Source organism: Silurus aristotelis (genome assembly GCF_946808225.1).
Source record: "Silurus aristotelis genome assembly, chromosome: 11".
In the NCBI taxonomy this organism is placed as follows: Eukaryota; Metazoa; Chordata; class Actinopteri; order Siluriformes; family Siluridae; genus Silurus; species Silurus aristotelis.
Window position 1 is genome coordinate 8,540,045 of NC_139584.1, and position 20,152 is coordinate 8,560,196.

General features: G+C 35.6%; 1 protein-coding gene across 1 annotated transcript in view; it reads left to right on the plus strand.

Annotated features, from left to right (window-relative positions):
- The window catches only part of ajap1 (adherens junctions associated protein 1), a 62,103-nt gene that overhangs the window by 25,110 nt on the left and 16,841 nt on the right, over positions 1–20,152 (plus strand). Inside the window, exon 2 of the mRNA XM_083555422.1 lies at positions 3,837–4,567. Coding sequence (XP_083411548.1) covers positions 3,837–4,567 — 731 coding nt within the window. The remainder of the gene's footprint in view (positions 1–3,836; positions 4,568–20,152) is intronic.

Here is a 20,152-nt window from a genome sequence, read left to right on the forward strand (position 1 = left end):
ATAGATGGCTAAGCAGCCTGGCCTGGCAGGTTTCCATGTTGACTATTAAAACATTTTAGTGTTAATTATTCTGGGACATATTTGTCACTGTGCAGCAGTTTAGATGTTGAATGCACAGCACGGTTTCTCTTTATGGCTTTTTGGTGTCATTATGATTGTTGGCTTGAGCAACATGTTGATTTGGAAACTCTGACCTTTCGTTAAGAATTATTTAGAATCTCAAGTTATTGAATATTGGTCTGTAAAACAACCTTTTAATATTTGAAAGCTACTTGTACATTAGACAACTTATACAATATTCAAAGTTTTTTTTTTTTTTTTTTTAATACTTTAACTTTGAGACAGTGGTAGTTTGCTGCACTGCTGTAGTTTGCCATTTGCGACACAGCTCTATTTTGCCATTTGAGACACAGCTCTAGTTTGTTTCTCCTATTGAGGACACTGTGTCACATTGTGCTGCACTTCCAACACTATTTATGTTAGTATTGCATCACATACACATACCACCTTATTTATTTGGATACATTCATTCAGTACACTGATGAAATGCATAATCTGAACTGCAGCCATCTTGTGTATGCCTAATTCATCATAAGTATAACTGCAACCTTAATGCACCAGAAAGATTTGACAGATATGAATTGATAGATATGATTTTCAACTATTTGCACTGTTCAGTTTCTGTTTCTTCTTGATTTACAGCTGTGCGTAATTCCTCTAGAGAGTGCCATTGTTCACTGTTCTTGGTCCACTTCTAAATGGATTATTCTTTAGAGACAATTTAAAGTATGTTCATTATATATTTTTGTAATGAAATTAAGACATAGTACATACATAGTTTTACACAAAACCTGACAGCTTAACTTTAAACCTGCTGTCAGCTTAACCTGACAGCAGTTTAGGCATAGTTATATAACAATATTATTTGTTACATGGTATAAGGTGTTATGAGTTTTCAGAGATTTTCAACAGATATGAAGAAGTGCATTTGCGTGTTATTGTATTAAATCAGAATCAGAATACTTTATTGATCCCACAGAGAAACTGTTACAATCAAAATGGCTAAATTCACTCTGTATTCGAAGCAAAATACTTGTTTGATATGCTGGAGCAAGGATGGGTGAGACATGAACTGTGTCTGTCAGACAAAAAGGCAACATAACCTATGGCAGCTCCGGATAATCATAAAGGTGAAAATACACAGGGGTTATATCTTAAACGATGGAGCACTGGATGCTTCTGGCTTCTTGATTGAGTGAACTTCATCGTGGTGTGGCAGATAACAAACATCAAATGCACCTGTTGAGCAAAGGGGCAATGGGGCATTTTTAACAGACCCTGGTGATCACGAGATTGAAAACTCTAGGGGTAAACTTATGAAAAGCTAGAGGAAGAGGGTGAGATCATACAATATTATTCCTGTATTGTTGAAGAAACATGCAACAAAGGAATATGTACCACATAGCTTTTATAGAGGACTAATGATATGGGTTATTTTATGGAGCTGGATAAAGGAATGGGTTCAGGTAGGTCTTTTTTAGATATCCAGAACAGCTAAACATCCAAAGACCACTTCTTTGGTTTATTCACACTAGGAGCTTTAAGACAGATGGTTTATTCAGAAAAGGTTTCAAATAAAATCTACAAAACATTTAAACATTTATCTAAACCCTAATTCTTTGGGTTATTCTCTTCTGGAAGCAGATAAGTTACTGTATGTAAAGATTTCAACTAGTCCTTTACAAGAACTCACAGGATGCTTAACTGAAAACCCATTCTTTTAAAGAATTTTTTTTTTCAATATCTTGGAAACCGTACATTTGTATCCCTTATTTGTGTATGTAAGTGAAATTTGCTGTGTAGTTGCTAACTTCTTGAGCCTTTCACAATTTCTGAAGGTCAGTCTAATAATAAAGTAGATGATGAAGTAGCCACATCACTGACCAGTAAAATTTCTTTACCAGGGTTTTTTAGTGGATATTGTGAGTGCTACTGAAATAAATCATCTCTGAGCCCTGGTGCCAAACCTCCAATTTTACTGTTCTGGTAAATTAAAGTTCCAGTCATCAAAATAATCACAACAACTGAAGGACACCATGCCATATGTAGGTTTACCTGTAAATGACCTCAAAGAGTTGAACTCTAAACAGTTTTCAGAAGTGCTCTAGAAAGAAAAGAAAAAAAAGCAAAGACCAGGATAGAGAAAATGAACACAATGAAAACATGCCCTACTATTTACTGGAGAAAAAAAAACAGACAAGTGGTTAGAAACCAGGTTAAGATATTTTGGGATTTGTCTGGAGTAAAGTGTTCCAGTGTCTTGTACAGTGATTGCAGCAGTTCAGTGCACAATGTTTCACTGTATAGCACCATTTTATGACTGAAGATATACAATATTGTATATAATTTTTTTCAAGACTCTAAGGTTTTGGTACAGTTACCATACGGCTGATTTTTACTTCTGTCTGGTTTTGAACTTTCTGGTTGAACTCATTTGTTAATTTTACACTTAATCACAAGTGATCATTGTATTCGGAGGGTTTAAAAATCTATGACAGCATGTCAAACAACATATATCATACTTAATAGTATATCTGTGGTTCTAATGCAGTTTCTTACACTCCTGGTGCTGGGCAAAATGGGCAAAATATTAAACTTTCATTTTTTAACAATGATTTATTGGTCATAAAATTAGAAAAATTAAACAAATGTTTTGCAGTGAGCAGTTTTGTAGGGGTGGGTGGGGCTAAAAAAAAAAAGGAAATTCACTTATTCACTTTATTACTTAATAATTTATATGCTGCATGTAAAATTGACCACATTTATGGTTTCACAGTTTTTCAGACTACTTATAAACTGAAGCATCAAATGGAACAACATTGACTTTTATTTCTGTAAAATGCTGACTATTGTCAGGATTATAGACAATGATTACATTTCCCATAATCCACTGCACCAAAACACACCATGTCACATGTTATGAACCTGTGTCCACTTTGTTAACATATTTCTGCACTTGCCTCAGCTCCCTTCTTTGCTTCTTAATGTGACAGAAAACGAGACCTAATATAATGGATGCACGGAATAAATTTTTTCGAGCAAAAAACTTTATCTTTGTCTCTAAATCTTAAAAATTCCCTTACTAATGATTTGTACATTTTAGCCTACTACATTATTATATGGATTGGAACACTGCCTGAGCAAGGGACATAGGTAAAGCTATTTTACATAATTTGGTACCAAATAGTAAGTGAACTCTTATTAAAAGCAGTTAAATATGTATCTTCATTTGTGGTATGTATTGTTCACCATACAAAAGACAAAATAAATGAGCAATAGGTTTAAAAGAAAGGAAAAAAAAGCAAAGTCAGCATGCTGCTTTCAACTATTCTTTTTAAATATATTCTCTTCTTGGTTAAACCTTGCTGCGTTTACTGTCTTATTTTTTTTTACGTGTTTTTTTTACACGATACAGTTACTTTTTTCTTTTAGGTTACTGTACAGTACCGTGTATATGAACAAAATTTCTAAATGCAGTGCATTTTTGAGTGTGTTATTCCTCTTCTTCCCTCTTGATTTCCAAGAGCAGATAGCTGGGTGACTTGGGATCAACAAAAGATATCTTCCATACATCAATAAAAAGCAGCAGACTGTGAAACCAAATTAGCAATACAGGATGGCTATAACAAGCCTATTTCTGATCCTGTAGAATGATACACACCTCTAAAACACTCTGTCTCTCAGATGCTCTGTTCAAGGTAATGCTTAAGGGTATGCAAGAATGTTTTTTAGGGTGCCCCAATTAGACTCATAGCCCTTTTTCTTCTTCTGTCCAGTTTCATGGCTGCACTGAGACCACTGGGACTCCTGGGATGCAGAATGTGGGTCTTCTTCACCCTTGTCCACCTCACTATGGATCTCTCCATGTGTGCTCCAGTGGGGACTGGACTTAGGCTGCTTCCTCGGTCACTGCCTCGCTTACGTCCTCGTCTTCTTACCCGGGATGTACCCAATGGTCAGCGCTGGAGGACTCTCGGTTCCTGGCAGCGTGGTATCCCACATCCTGTTCCATTACTCAACCACCGAGGAGAAAGAGATGGGTTGGGGTCTAAACCACAGCCACAGAAGCATAAAGGTCATCTTTGCGAAAACTGCACTTCCAGTTTCCCTGCCTCAGAGGGAGGCGAGTCGCTGGAGTTTTTGGAGGGGAGTAAAGCCAACATTGTGCAACACTTGTTGCGACATCGTAGGCAGTTGAAGTGGGATAGTTATGATAGTTATTCACAGGAAGGAAGGACCACTACAGTTGCAGGATTTATTGACTGGGGGCCCACTGGGACAGATGATGGAGCCGAGGATGAGGTGAAAGTTATCCCTAAGACCATGGCCACTACAAAGTCCACCACCACCACTACTACCACTACCACAACTACCACGACCACACGCAGCCCACAAAGGACTCATGCGGTGGTCACCACCACCCGTCCAAGGAGGCTGAGTACCACACAGCCTGCCGTTAATCTCGGCGTCACCGCCAAGCCACAAAAGCCATTTGTGGATACACCAGGTAAGAGGATATACAAATTTTAGTAGAGGCTTACATAAAGATGTTCTTCTTCTTCAGTACACATGCTGTTAGGTTTTTTGCAGGACACTTCCACTGGTTGATATGTGTAATGTGTAATATTGCTGTGCAAACTAAGTCTAATCATAACTTACAATGCCATCAACCAATATTGTACAAGAGTTTGAAATTTCAAGATGCACACAATACATACAATTCATAATCATATCCATAACCAAATGCCATTATTTCTCTTCAGTAATTTTGTTTATTTCAATTAAACTATACTTGAGGGCAAACACCAAAGGCAAAAATAATTGTATTACTAATTGTCAAATAATACATGTAAGGATCCATAACTGTTTTGTTAATGGATAACAAAAAATGCTGTAAAAAAAAAAAAAAAATTTATATATATATATATATATATATATATATATATATATATATATATATATATATATATATATATATATATACAGTATATATATATATATATATATATATATATATATATATATATATATATATATATATTTTTTTTTTTTTTTTTTTACTTCATTCCTATTCAGCATTTTTTGTTATCCATTAAATGTTAAATCATGGCATGTCATTTAAACCAATCATCTTTTTTAAACTGTGATGTTATCTATTCCATATTCTGTATATTAGGTATACTTTAAATGAACAAATGTCTGGTATTGTAGGATAATTTGTTTCTCAAATTGTGCTAATTATTGGTATTGCTGACTATTTTTGATCATAAAATTAACTATTTCTACAATCCTTCTACCCATCCTTCATTTCATTACCTTTTTAAACAGTTTAAATTTATTTTATATTTTATCCATGATAATTAAAGCAATATTTGGATAAAATGTCCACTAGGTATGATATAATAACTGAACAAAAATGCAATTACTAGTAAAATGTATTTCTATAATTATTAATACGATATAATAATAAGATTCCCTGGTGGTCTAGTGGTTAGGATGCGGCGCTCTCACCACTGCGGCCCGGGTTCGATCCCCGGTCAGGGAACTGACCCCAGCCATTACGGTTGCACAAGCCAGTGCACTCTTAGTGCCGGTCCCAAGCACGAATAAATGGAGAGGGTTGCGTTAGGATGGGCATCCAGCATAAAAACATGTGGCTCATGAATACGGATGATCTGCTGTAGCGACCCCTAATGGGAGAAGGCGAAAGAAAAGTTTATTAATAGGATATAATTAAAAAAATTAAATAAATTTTTTATATATATATATATATATATATATATATATATATATATATATATATATATGTACCATTGTACCATATATATATGTACCATATATATATATATATATATATATATATATATATATATATATATATATATATATATATTTATATATATATATATATATATATATATATATATATATATATATGTACCATATATCATTTCATGTTGGCTGTAATGGTTAACTGTTTGTTTTTATAACATAAATAATCCCTGTAGTATTTGTTAGATATTAAATAATAGTTAGCTGAGCTTACAGGAACATATACTTTGACCTTACTTTTAACTGATAAGATACAAACAAATGAACAAATAAATAAATCCCAGTTTCTAGTTACATAATTGAACTGCTCTGTACTGCATACTTTTCTTCTCTGTTTTATAAGTGAGAGTTGCATTTCATGTGGCTGTTTTTTTCCAGTAAATAGATTTTGACAGGGTAGCCATTAGTTGTGCTTTTGTGCTTTTTTGTTTTAATCCTCCATCCTTATAAAGTTGTTTCAAGGCTTTAGTCCTTGGCTAAATGATAGCCAGCCTGTTAATCCTCAGGCCACCTCAAGAGACCTATTATCATGAACCACACGAATCTAGTAAAATATTGCTATCTTTTTGAGCTTCGGCACAATAGCCTGTATTTCCTGTGCTGTGTTAAGTGGCTTGTGAAATTTGAAACAGTTCTCTATATGGCTTAAGATGCTAAATCACAAAATGTAGTTTGTCTATGAAATATCTGATCCTGAAAACGGGATTAAGTTATACTATAGACTGTTCCACCTGCAATTCTTGCAGACAAGTTTGCCAAGAGGTATTACAGCCCTCGCCTTTTATTATATATTGGCTGTGTATACAAGTTCTAAAATTTAATAAATCCGTAGCCAGTCTTCTCGGTTTGCAAATCCTTTACTCTGAGATTTATGATTATAAAACAAACAAAGCTTTAAGATGAGTGAATATTCGACTGTGGATAAAGTGACTGGAAATGGAAAAGGTTATAATACACACAACAGTTCTGAGATGAAAAGCACAATATAATAATGCTCAGCTTATGAAAGTCATACTTTATATGCAGATTTAAGAATGTAAGTCCTACAGTCTACTGTATAGGATGGTATTATTGTGCAGCAAGCAGAATAATCCAATATTTGCAACTAAATAAATTCTGCAGTAAAAGTATACAGAATTTTTTTTTACAGTTTAAAATATTTTGCTTCTTTCTGGATTTTTAGTAATAAGCAGCCTATTCTATAAGATTCCAGCATTGGCATTTGGCTAGGCAGCGAGCCAGATTCTAGCGAATGGGTAATGTTTGTCATTTACATAACATTTTTCTATTTGATTAATTCATTATCAACTGCGTTCCATTTGCTAATGCATTTGCCCAACAAGAGTTTTAAATTGTAATGAGGACATTTTCCACCACTGGAAGTTCATCAAAATTTTTAGTGCTCTTAAAAAACTCTTTTTTATTAACCTTTAAATTCACACTATACCTGATGACTAACAAATTTTGACATTTCCTGAATAATGGAATTCATAAAAGTTCTTTTTTTTATTATAAATAATGCTTTAATTTAGCACTGAGTTAGCTATATATTCATGTACTTGAATAAATATTCTAGCAATTTCAAAAGACAGCCACTGACATTGTTATTTAATCAACTCAAGGCTGCTTAGAACATACATCCATCCATTTTTTTCACCTGTTATGTACATATTAAAGTCACAGAGCAATGTTATTGCATACAAGCCTCTCCATCAAAAGATAACATTTGGCAAGCTCACGTGAAGATTTTTCAAATCGTTTGATAGCAACGTGGTACGAGCTCGCCCCAGTCACCCCTTGTCACAACTTGAATAAAACTAAACAGTCCTGTATAATGATGTATCAGCCATTTTCAGCATACAGTTTAAGACTGCCTGAAATTTTTTTAATAACTTTCACAAATCTCATTTCCTGTTTGTCTGCTAACTGACTTCCTGACATTGTTTCTGCTTGGGATGGTGCCCTTCTTCATCTGCTCTGATTACTTACAAATCAAACCTGCCCTTGTGTTTCCCTGAATGTTCTTCATGACAAAAGAATTTGCATCGATGCAACTCAACTTTCAGTTTGTCCTCAGATATCAACTGCAATGCTGCTCCCACTGATCCACCTACGGTAGATGAGTGATTCTGTAAAAGTGAAAGAGCTTGGGAGGAAGGCCACAGACACTAACGATCTAACAGCACAAAAGCAAGGCTGACAGATGCTGCTTTGAAACTCCTACATATGATTCAGGGGTCTGGGAAGGGCTATCTTCTTGAGAGGTCTATCTAGGACTGTAGGAGTTGAGTCAAGTCTTTATGTGTTGACTTGGTATTGCAAAATATGGCCTTTGTCTTGACTGATAGTCTGTGAAAATGTTTTTGTTATATTTATGTTGTAATCCAGTTACATCTCTTAATCTATTGTCCAGATGGAATCTGTTGGATTCTAAACATAAAACATAGAGAAAAACTTTTTTAAATTGACAAATACTTGGACTTGAAAAGGATTTAATTTTTTTTTTTTTATTTGGTTAAACTTGGTTCTTATTTTTATGGCCTTAATCACTTTAAGATTGTTGTCAGATTGTCCTTGTCTTTATTGTTTACTTGATATTGTTGGTCTTGACTACAGACAGTCAAATAGTTTTGCTCCAGTATATTGTTCTTTGACACATAACAAGCCTTAAATCCATCGTCCCTTGGCTCCTTAGAGGTGTCACCCCTTTCTGGATATGTAAGGGGTCTCCTGCATACACCTTCTGGACCATATCTTATGTCTGGGAGTTTGGTTCTTTCTTAAGACATCCTAAACATATTCATGCAGCAACTTCTTAGAGGTCTACATTATCTATCTACAGCTCCTAGGGGTCAGTCCAAAAGGGAACTAGAGGTCATCTCTTGGACTGAGTTTTCCAGTGTGTATGGGCAAAAGCCTTCTTTCCTTTTAGTATCTGTATATCTGAACATCTTAAACATCTTTTCTATATTTCTTGAATTAACACATACTCATAAATACATTTGTGAAGCCTTTTAAATCTTTGGTAAGTCTCTCATGGTGCTTACCTGTTGCAAATGATCTGTGCCTGTTTAAGCTTCATGTGTATTTCCTTGCCCACCCAGTTTGTTTGTTCCACATGCTTTGGATAAAGCTGAAGTCAGCATCTGTGTTCTTCTTTTTACACTTGTTGACAATTAAACTTCCAGCCAGATCTTTCAAACACATTATTTTAGCATTTTAATATAAACTGCTTCATTTGAAACACTCTATCTAACAAAGGAAAAAAAAACGTAAAATGTTCATTATTAAATCTACAAGTCCTTGATGCATTAGAGTCCCATTAAGATCTCAGAGCAATCAGTTCCTCAGAATTTTACCTTTTAAGCATATTTCATTTATATTCTGTATAACTGTGTTTGTTGTTTGGCAGCAGTAGTGATTAAACTTAAACCATAACATTTTATATAGCTGTGTACACTGAGCCACATGTGTATAAAAATTCAGTTGTTTTAATTAATTTAGATAGATTTGTCTAAGGTACAAGTGGTATACTAAAGTGGTATAGTAAAACAAAAGCAGCTGGAGTATTCACCACCAGAACTATAAAATGGATATAAAAAGAGCCAGGCAGTAACCAGGAGGAACAGCGTTTGTGGTAAAATCGTAGAAGATCAGTATAGCACAGGTGTTTCTCCATGTGTCAGAGTACATTCTGAATGTATTCTAAATCAATTTTTATGTATTACAAAGGAATACATTACTGAAAATCTTTTACAGAGATGTATTCAACTATCAGTACTTTTTCAGAGTATTCTAAATCAACTTAGTCTACATCTCACCAGGTATTCACAAGTGTGTGCAAAAGTGTGAGTGTATGTGAGTGTGTGTGTTAGAGAGAGTATGTGCTTGTTTCTGTCTTAAATGCTGAGAGCTGGTATTCTGGATGCTCCCAGATGGAAGTGTCAGACTCACTGTGGCTGTGATGATTTAAGCCTCGCACATACCTGCTGTTCTCCTTTGCTGAGCTCTTTATCACACCACCCATCTTTTACCTCAGTCCATAGGCTAATTACATATTTTGTAAAAATTGTAAATTATGCATATATCTTAAACAAAGTGTGCTTAAGAATTAATGATAATATTAAATAGTTTGATAGGATTCAGGATGGTCACTTTATAAAATGGAGTGGATTTATGCTTCAATATCTTTATGACTCTACAGGGTGTTATCCTATCAAAGATAGGCCAGGATGAGCATTATTATAATTATTATTGACTTTAAATGATCCATTCAAAATGATCCTATAATGTGCAAATCTTCTTCCAATAGTGAGTCATCAGTAAACGCCTTTGGTCATGGCCAATCACAAAAAGAAATTCAGAGAAGCTGAAATGTCATTTTTCTATTTGTGTTAATCTTCTGCCTGTAATAAGCAGTTTGAATGATGTCTATTCACCATTTGGAAGCTCTATGAACCCTTCAATTTCAAATTTCTAAATCAAGAGAATCAGATTTAGTGTGGACCTTTTGAGACTCTCGTAATCGTGACATGTTCGACATATCATAGTGTACATGCAGCCTTTTAAAATTATGTCAGTCCAAAAAGACACCCCATAGTTGCCGGATAAGCTTTCAAGGTAGTGAAGAAAAATCAAGTCATTGTGTCATGAATAACTTCATTACATGTTAAGTAATACAATCACGGTCAATTGAGGACATATCTGACCACCACCTTCTGTCTTCCAGAGAAACTTCTCTGTACAGTAATTGAATTATGCAGTAACTCCTTTCACACTAGAGGCCAAGGCATTCCAAGTAATTGACTCTGATTTCTCCGCTCCTTCTCCTTCTCAGCTCTCCTTTACGTGTTTCTTTCATGGCTCTATTTCTTCCTATTTCTTTCCCTCTTTTAGCCTGCAGCAGATGCTTTGAATTGCCGTGGCTTAGTGGAAATTAACTGAGACGTCCATGTTGACATCAGATTTAATTGTTAATTGTAAAGCATCAGCAGGTGCAGTATGAGGCTTCCTCTGGCCATGGTGAGAGAGTGGGAGGTCCGATGAAAAGCAATGAGAAGAGAGAGAGAAAAATGGTAAAAGTGATGGGTTAAAACGTTTTTTGTAGAGAGAGTTTGTGATAAAAAGAGACATTAATTCGAAGTATAGATGAAACTGTAACATTTTCCCACTGCAATTGCTCCTCCTTCCCATTGGAGGGAACCATCACCTGAATTCTGAGCATATCCAGGTCAAAGAAAAGTATTGTGTTCAAAACCTTTCAATGTTCATTCGTTCTTAAACCATTTGTGTACCGACCTTGCTTCTGTTTCTTCGTTCTATGCTGCTTTGGTTTAGTTTGCCTCGTGGACTGTCTTTATTGTGTATCGAACTGTCATGCCTGTCACCTACGAACTTGTGTTTTGAATTACGTTTTGGATTTGGCTTTCCTGTTTTAAATAAAACCGCATATGGATTCCACATAGCCTGTTGCCGACTCAACATTACAGAAAGCTTGACATACTTGAGAGGTAAATTGACTCCCATGGTCAGACACCATGTCTTCTGGTAGGCCATAGTTCCTAAAGACGTATTTCATTAGTAATCTGGCTGTCTCCTTGAATGTGGGAGATCATTTAGGGGCACAAACAGGCTAGACAGGCAAGACCCGATCCACAATGACAAGTGATAAATTCCACCGCTATGTGGGACCATGAATGCTCTGATATAATAAGCGGTTCAAGCAAGCCATAGGGTGGCCGGCGTGGGGTTCGTACTTGGGCACAAATTGAGCAGGTTTTGATGTATCTTTTTACATCTAATGGGAGTGCTGACTACCAAAAGTCCTTCTGAATAATGTTGGTTGAACAGTGGATCCATGGGTGTCCTGTGTTGAGTGATGCATGTGTACATTGCTGAATTCTAGGTCTGCTGTAATTCTTCCATGATGTCCCAATGGACAGGAACAATTATTACAGAGGGTGGCAAGATGGGTTCAGGCAATGATGCTTTCTCAAAAGGGTCATGATGACTTGAGAGGGCATCTGCCTTGCTGTTTTTAGTTCATGGGTGGTAGATAACTGGGAAGTTGAACCACAGGAAAACAGAAAAACAGTGCCCATCGGACCAGGCAGGGTTCATTTACTTGGCATTTTTGATGTACTCTAAGTTGTGGTGGTCTTGATGACTTGAAATCAGTGCTGAGCCCCCTCCAGCCAGTGTCTCCACTCCTCCAGTGCCTTTTTAATTTAAAATAGGTCCCGGTTGCCGACATCTTAGTTACTCACAGCAGGGGTTAGCTTTCTTTGAAAAGTTGGAAATTCACATCAGCCTCACCTCCGGACACCACCCTCAAGTGAATGGTCTAGCCGAGCAAGTACATCAGGAGCTGGGAGCGAGTTCCTCACGTGGGTGAATTACACTAAAAACTCATTAAGCCACTCTTTCACCAATTTCACCTTGTTCCAATGTGTCCTTGGATATCGACCCCCTCTATTGCTATGGTTGGGGGAGCTCTCGAATGGCCCTTCGGTAAACGACTGGTTCTGTCAAAGTAGAGATGTGTGGAAGAGGGTGCACGTACACCTCCAGAGGGCCGTTTCAATGCCAGCAGCTTTAAGCAAATCATCAAAGATGTCATGTCAACCAAGACAGAACATATCAACCAACCAACTCATATCAACTAAGATGCTCTTCTCGCAAAATATCAAGGTTAATTGGGCCCTTCAAAATAATACGTCAAATCAACCTGGTCACATATCGCTTGGATAATCACACCACACCATGTGTCAATGACTCAGGACTAAACCCCCCTTCACCTTTGGACATAGATGGTGAACCTGCTTACATCATACGCTCCATCTTAGAATCACATCAAAGAGGAGGCCGGCTCCAATACCTCGTCGACTAAGAGGTATACGGTCCTAAATTTGTAACCTTGGGACCAATTAAAGCAAATTTATACTGGAGCGTTTAATTTCACATCAGCTGTGTCAGTTTTATGTCAACTCAGTTTTATGGCAGTTTTGAGGTATTTTTACTCTATAACACATCTGTACTGTATAATTTTGGGAAACCTTTTACTCTGCTCCATTTAAGAACTGCATGTTTTTCCTTGATTCTGTGAAATGAATGCATGAACGAACACAGTGTCACAGTTCTAGAAAGAGTTTTTGTGGAGTAAGTGTACTCTCAGGTGCATTCATCATGTACCCGTAACAACAGAAATCTCTCATTAAAGTATATTGTGCAGCGGAATGGAACACTGAATTGTAAAGATTATAAAAATGTAGTTTCTATAGATTTGTCCTTCTACTTTTGGTACTTAAGAAGGTTTAGATGTAGGTACTTTTGCTAAAGTAGAAATGCAAAAGAAGAATATTTACTGGAGTAATATTTAGACAGGAGAGTTTACTGTGTCATGGTCTTTAGTTAACATTTTGCATCTCTGTTTTTTCTACTCAAATGTAAATGTGAACTGTCAAGAGCCTATATGAAATTATCTAAATTAAACAATCACACACAATCAGTACATACTGTTTACTTTAGTTCATAGTCATTATCTGCAAAAATGCCACAGCTGGACAGCTGTTAGAATGATGAGTAGAGTTTGTGCAGTCATAAGACTCATGAATCACTTTATAGACATTGTAATCTTTCTCAAAGTCATGTGTGGACTGTTGTGACAAACCCTCCTGCATCATAGCTGCACTGCGTCGGGAAGAATTTAGGATTATGCTGGCCTGTCGATTAATGTCGGCTTTAGAACAGAGAGTATGGATTGCAAAAGCAGATGCAGACTCGTACATGTTCAGTGCCTATAGAAAGGTAGAGAATCAGACGGACAGACAGACAGTGAGAATTTCTAAATATATACTTTTTTGACCTTGTGGAAATATTTAGCTGCTGCTGGAGGCAAAAATGCAGCTGTATGTATGCCTTTATGTGTGTGTGTGTGTGTGTGTGTGTGTGTGTGTGTGTAGGATAGGATTACAGTTTGGTTTGGACACAAGTACAGAATATGAGTATAAGAGAGTATATTTTGTTTTTTCTTTCTGGGTTAAAAAAATTAGAAGCTTACAAGAAAAACTTTTAGAAACTTAACGAAAGGTAAAGTGAAGGTTAAAATGTAGTGAATGCAATACCCTTCCCCTGCTGTTCTCTTGAATTAAAAAGAAAAAAGAAAAGGAAAAAAAAAAGCAGGAAGAAGCAGGGCTGGCTATCTTTCTTTTGAAGGTCTGTTGGTTGGCAAGATTTCTATCTTGTCTATTCTTTCAGACAAATGGGGGAAAGAGCTTTTCAAAAGTTACCCTCCACACTCTGACAGATAACGGTGCTATCCAATTCCAAATAAAGATGGAAAATGTAAGCTTTCTCACCATTATAAGGAATAGAGTGCTGCAGGCTCAGCCACATGCAGTGAGACAACCAGGGCAGATGTAATTTTTTTTAAGGGTGGCTTTTAAAAACTACTTTCAAATTTGATATTTATTTCTTTGTAGAAGCTTAGCTGCATTGTTTGTTAAGATAAGGCTCTTAAATCTCCCATAGGTTTCAAAGACCATGGCCTTTTACGAATATTTCTTATGGAAGTGATAAATGAAATTGTTTTTTATCTGATTTTTACTGGCTGATGGATCTGATTAGAAAAGTAGCTAAAAGATCGTTAATTGAGAAATAGGGGTCTAAAAGCACCCATTAGAATTACACATTACAACTACTTTTGACAAGCCATTCAAACACAGTTCAATTCGACCCGTATGCCCTTGAAGTGCACATGGGGAGTCCATAAGAATTTCCTGACGCTAATAATTTTATTATAGTGACAGAGAGATTGAGAAAGAGGGTAAGAGAGAAATCTTTATAGACCCCCAGATCTCATCAGAAATTATTCTGTCACTTTATTCTCCCACAGTGAGTCATATTTTCTTGCACTATAAAATTTCATCATTTGTATTAAAAAGTAAATTGAGTTTGGAGATTACCAGGGAGAGAATCTGCAATGCCTGTCACATGCATTTTGATCAGAATATGGTATTAAAAAAGGCAATCAAATCTGGCTGACACACAGAGGCTTATAATACAGGATTTACTTTCATTTCAGGACTTTTTATCCTAAACTGCTAACATTTGTGCAGTTACATCAGAAACATTAGCGTAGGAACCTGCATTTATTTATTTGGTGCATGAATGAAAAGTTATGATGTTTCTATTGCTTTCATTTTTTAAACCTTAACTTTAACCTGTAGAGGCTTTATATAAAAATACATTTCACAGTATCATGAATTCATGTATTGGAATCTAATAACAAATTAAAATCCATAACATTGTCCTTATTAATATGTTCTAAATACAAGTAAGCATCTATAAACTACTGTAAAATGAGTAAGTGTATAAAACTGTGCAGAACAAAATCAAGTCAAGTCAAAACTCTAAAAATAAAATTAACAGCAGCAACATATTTTAACACTGACTGTTACATTCTTACTGCTATGCTGAATTTGTTACATATGCATACCTGATCATAAGCCCCAAAGGTAGACCCTGTTTACAAAGGCAGAATGGGCAGAAAACTGGCAGTACAGATGGAAAAGACTATTACACTTAGCCATTGTTTGACACTGTGGCAAATTTCAGCAAAGGTCAAGGACTTACACAAAGAACATGCAGGGGACACTATAGCAGGAGGGACCTGAAGCAAAAAATGCAAGAAGGTCTGTAATAATAATAATAATAATAATAATAATAATAATAATAATAATAATAATAATAATAAAATTGCTAATTTATTATCTGATTACTTATAATGCTTTAATTTATTTAAGAGAATGTACTGACCTTGGGCAAACATAGACGTGATATTGACATGACTAGAGAAATTGTACTTCTTGTTTATCTCTTTGGGCATAAATATTATTTTATCTTTTAGGTGGAAATGATTTTGTATATAGAAACTTGTTCCTGAGATTACTTGCTATACACTTTGTCAAAAAATGTGTACCAACCAGTGTAATGGGAACGAATGTTTTTGTAATAAATATCAATAGACAAATTTGTTTCAGCAAATTTTATATCTTTTCTCAGGCAAATTTAGCATCATTTCCATGACAACAAGACTAGGTTTAATTGGTCTGGATAGTGTGATTCAACCTACATTAGCATATTTCCACCATCAAAAAATGTCAAAGCCTGTATTTTTTTTTATTTTTTTATTTTTTTATAAGCACATGACTATAAGGATATGAATTTTTCATAGCCTGGATTGCTTATGTTTGAAGATCTGAAATCAAAATCACCTCTGTGAATGTGCAGACAGGTATCACTGTGCTTCTTACTATCTTTTCTTCTGACACAATGCCAACTACTAAAGATTTAGTTTGTTATGCTTTATAACATTATGCCTCTTTCTTACTTTTCCTTTCTACACAAATATTTTTCAGATACAACATTCCTAAAATGGACAATTTATACTAGACTTCATCTCAGGCATGAAGCATTAGTTTTGGTATTGACCTGCTTATGAAACTTAGGTATTCATTATTACCACCCATTTTGTTCATCCAATATATTTGCTTGGTTCTAGCACTAGCACACTGGGTTTAAATTAAAGTATAAAATATATGCTTGTGATGCATTCGAACATCTGATTTGTTCGGATTAAAACCCAGAATACTTCACCAAGGCCACTAAAAGCAAGGGAACATCAAGAAAACATTTAGGGAGAGAAAAACAGCATTTCTCGTCCCATTTAACAAAACAATAGTTTTGGAGAATTTATTTTGCTTATATCATAATATTCGGACTAGATTTTTATTTTATTTTTTTTATTTTGAACAGAAATACGCCGCACCTGTCTATAAGCCGAAGGTGCCTACATTGAAACTAATAAACTTTAAACAGGCTTTAAGGAAAGACAGTGTCTGTTACACGGCTTGTATCTAAACAGTAGCCTACCAAGAAAGTCATTGTTCACTGTCTTCCTCCTTCCTTTCACAACAATTTCTTTCAAAAAATTTATCTTTTGGCATCGTCGTACGTTTAAAAATCACCATCGGTGAAGTTTTTCTCTCGATGCCGTGCAGCTCAGAACACAGGTGAAGTGTGTGTTTTCATGCCCGGTTGTTTTCAGCGTGACGAATGATTCACATTTCCTGTAGACAGTCCGAGTGAGCGGCAGGTCAAACGTCAGAGGAACATCATCCATATTTATGATGTGGTGCGGCCCGATTCAGTGGGAGCGCATCTGATTTAATATCAAGAGTTTCATTGGTTCACCTGAACCCGTTCTGCAATTTCATTGGTCTAATGTTATGGGGTTCAGCTTTTTTGGCACGAAGGTTGTGAAACTGGGAAAAACCCTGGAAAAATACATAAATTAGCCGCTTCGTTGTTTAAGCCGCGGGGTTCAAAGCGTGGGAAAAAAAGTAGCGGCTTATAGTCCGGAAAATACAGTACAATTGTTTTAGAAACACACACAAATGGCTCTTGAGCAAGGCCGTTAATCTGCTCAGTTGTCTGAAAAAATTATTCAAATTTGCTATAGATAAGGGTATCTGCAAAATGCTGTAAATGTAAATATACTCTTTTACGGTTTAGTACTTTGAATTAATATTTACTTATTAGAAAACTTGCTGGGATCTACATGTATCTTTAGCCAGATTTGTGTAAATCATCAAAACATAAAATGAATAACCCTATCTAGACAACATACATTTTTAGGAAATGTAAAATCCCAGAGTTCTTTGGCTTTACCCACTGGGGGCTTGAGCAAAAATGTTTTCTCTTCAAAGAGCTCCTTAAATAGATCGCTGTAGTAAGCATTTTTTTTAAGTCAGTGTTTGAAGTTTTTTTGGTCCGATGCCACTTGTGCTCCTCTCAATCGTATCTCTTGTTACATAGTATTATAGTGCTAACATCAAAGGTCGTCTCTGTTTTTTGGAGGCTTTGCTAAGCAAGAACTGCTTAATTAGTCTATTGTGCCTGGTCCATACCACCAAACCTTTCAAAACATACCTACCAGACTATTTTCAGTACAAAATTATTTGCACACTCTTTTTCTAGACATGTGGCCAAGAGATTGCAGCATTTTTTGGAGTGTGAACACTGCTTAAAAGCCCAGAGGGCTGATTAATTCTAATCAATCCTGGTGGTTTTAAACTTGTATCCACTGAGCTGTGGTGTGGTCTATGTTATTTATGGAAGCTATTTGTCACCTTTCACCATTTCAAGCAGGGTAATGAAAATTGGCTCAGCATTTGACATCACAGTTTTGTGATAGTGCGTATTAAGGGTCATAATTGTCAGGCTTTTTTAATCTACAAAATAAAAGCATGCCACATCTTTTTATTCAGATATGCCTCCTAACAAAGGAATTGTTACACAATGATATGCCATTTATCCGTTATTCACCACTTGAGTGTTGCTATCAAAGGAAAATAAATAAATAAATAAATAAATAAATAAATAAATAAATAAATAAATAAATAAGCATACAAAAGAATTAGAAGTTAGAAATATGAGTCTGTCCTCCAAACAAACTTCTAAAACTTAGAAGTTAGTAGATTTTTTGGAAAACAGTTTAATGTTTAAAAATGTTCAAAAATTATTTTTGATAATACATTTTAATTTAAACTTTTATTTTAAACCCAAATGTGTTTAAAAATCATCATAACTAGAGTTCATTGTGGGCATTAAAACACAGGCAGATGGCATCAAACATAGACAATCCATTGTAAATCCCTGGGCCAAAATAAGGAAGTAGAGTAATATTTCATAAGATTACAAATACATAAAAGAACACAAATGGGGAGGCAATGACAGTATGATAGACCTAAAATATAATCTATATGAAACCCAAATTAAAGTCTTGGAATCCACCTGTCTGTTACCATGTTACCATGACTGGTAACTTTCCATGTGTAATACATAGTTTTGTTAAAAAAGAAATGTGTGAATGCTGTATAAAATTTTCTTGTCAGAAATCTCTATACTGTATGTGCAGCCCATTTGTCCTACAAGCGTGTTACTTTTCCAGTGTCCTATTTCTACTACACTGTCCTTTTGACATTTCTGTGTCTGCCTGTTACTATAGATAGACAGCACTGTGCCATGTTTTTTAGCCTTGCACCTATAAAGTCTTTCTCAATGGCCCTCTTAAATTTTTGTTCAGCTGTACCAAGCCCTGAGGGTATGTATACTATATGATGAGAATGGTGTGGCCTGTCACCATAACATCTGCTATTAGCTATCGAGCTGACAGCAGCACACACACCTGCGATTTTAGAGTAATGATACTCAGGTTGTATCTCTGTCCCTCTTTTGTCCTGTTTATTGGCAAAAGTGCCTTGAAAATGAAGACTATCACTGTATCAAATGCAAGGTGACTGAGTAATGTGGCAGATGCAAGGCTGTCTGGAGCTGCACATTCAGACTTTATTTGTGGGAATGTAGAATTTAGACATATTGCAGATCCAGAACCAATACAACCACAACGAATGCTAAATATAAATATTAAATAACCATTGGCATAGTCCAGTATAACATCTGGAACGGTTTATAACATATCTTTCAGTAAACAAAATATGTGTACTGTACTTTAAAAAAAAAAGTAAAACCAGCTATTTATATAATAAGAAATATGGAAATAGGAAGGAAATTATAAATATAGCATCAAAATGGATGGACAAATAATTTTAAGAGCTGAACAAACATTCTAAACAGTGATTATTTGTTGGAAACAATGATTATCAGTGAATGGTTGTCAAGAACATTGGTGAATTGGTGAACAAAGTGAATAGTTGTTGGGAATACTGGTAAATAGTAAATGATTGTTGCGAACAAAGCTAATCAATGATTGGCTGTTGGAAACAATGATTATCAGTGATTGGTTGTTGGAAACGATGGTATTCAGTGAATTGTTGTTAGGAACATTGGTGAATAGTGTTTGAATAAACATTAGTGCTAAGTGATTGACTGTTGACTATTGACCCTACCCATTAAATATTCTACCCATCCCGAGGCACGTCCCACCTAATGAAGATGGTGGACCTTCAAAGAAGTAGATGCCGACCCCGCAAACATCCCAAACCATCTAGAGATGTACCAGCGCCATTTAGATCCCACTTCATGTGGAGTTTGGACATTGGACATTGGACCTCTTTGAGTGTTTAAAGGCTTTGGCACAGAGAAGCTGGTGTTGGATCTATGATGATTGCAAATGTTGAGCTATTTAATGAGTTGCTCAGTAGCTCCTGGTTCCAAAATCTCAAATGAATGTATAAGC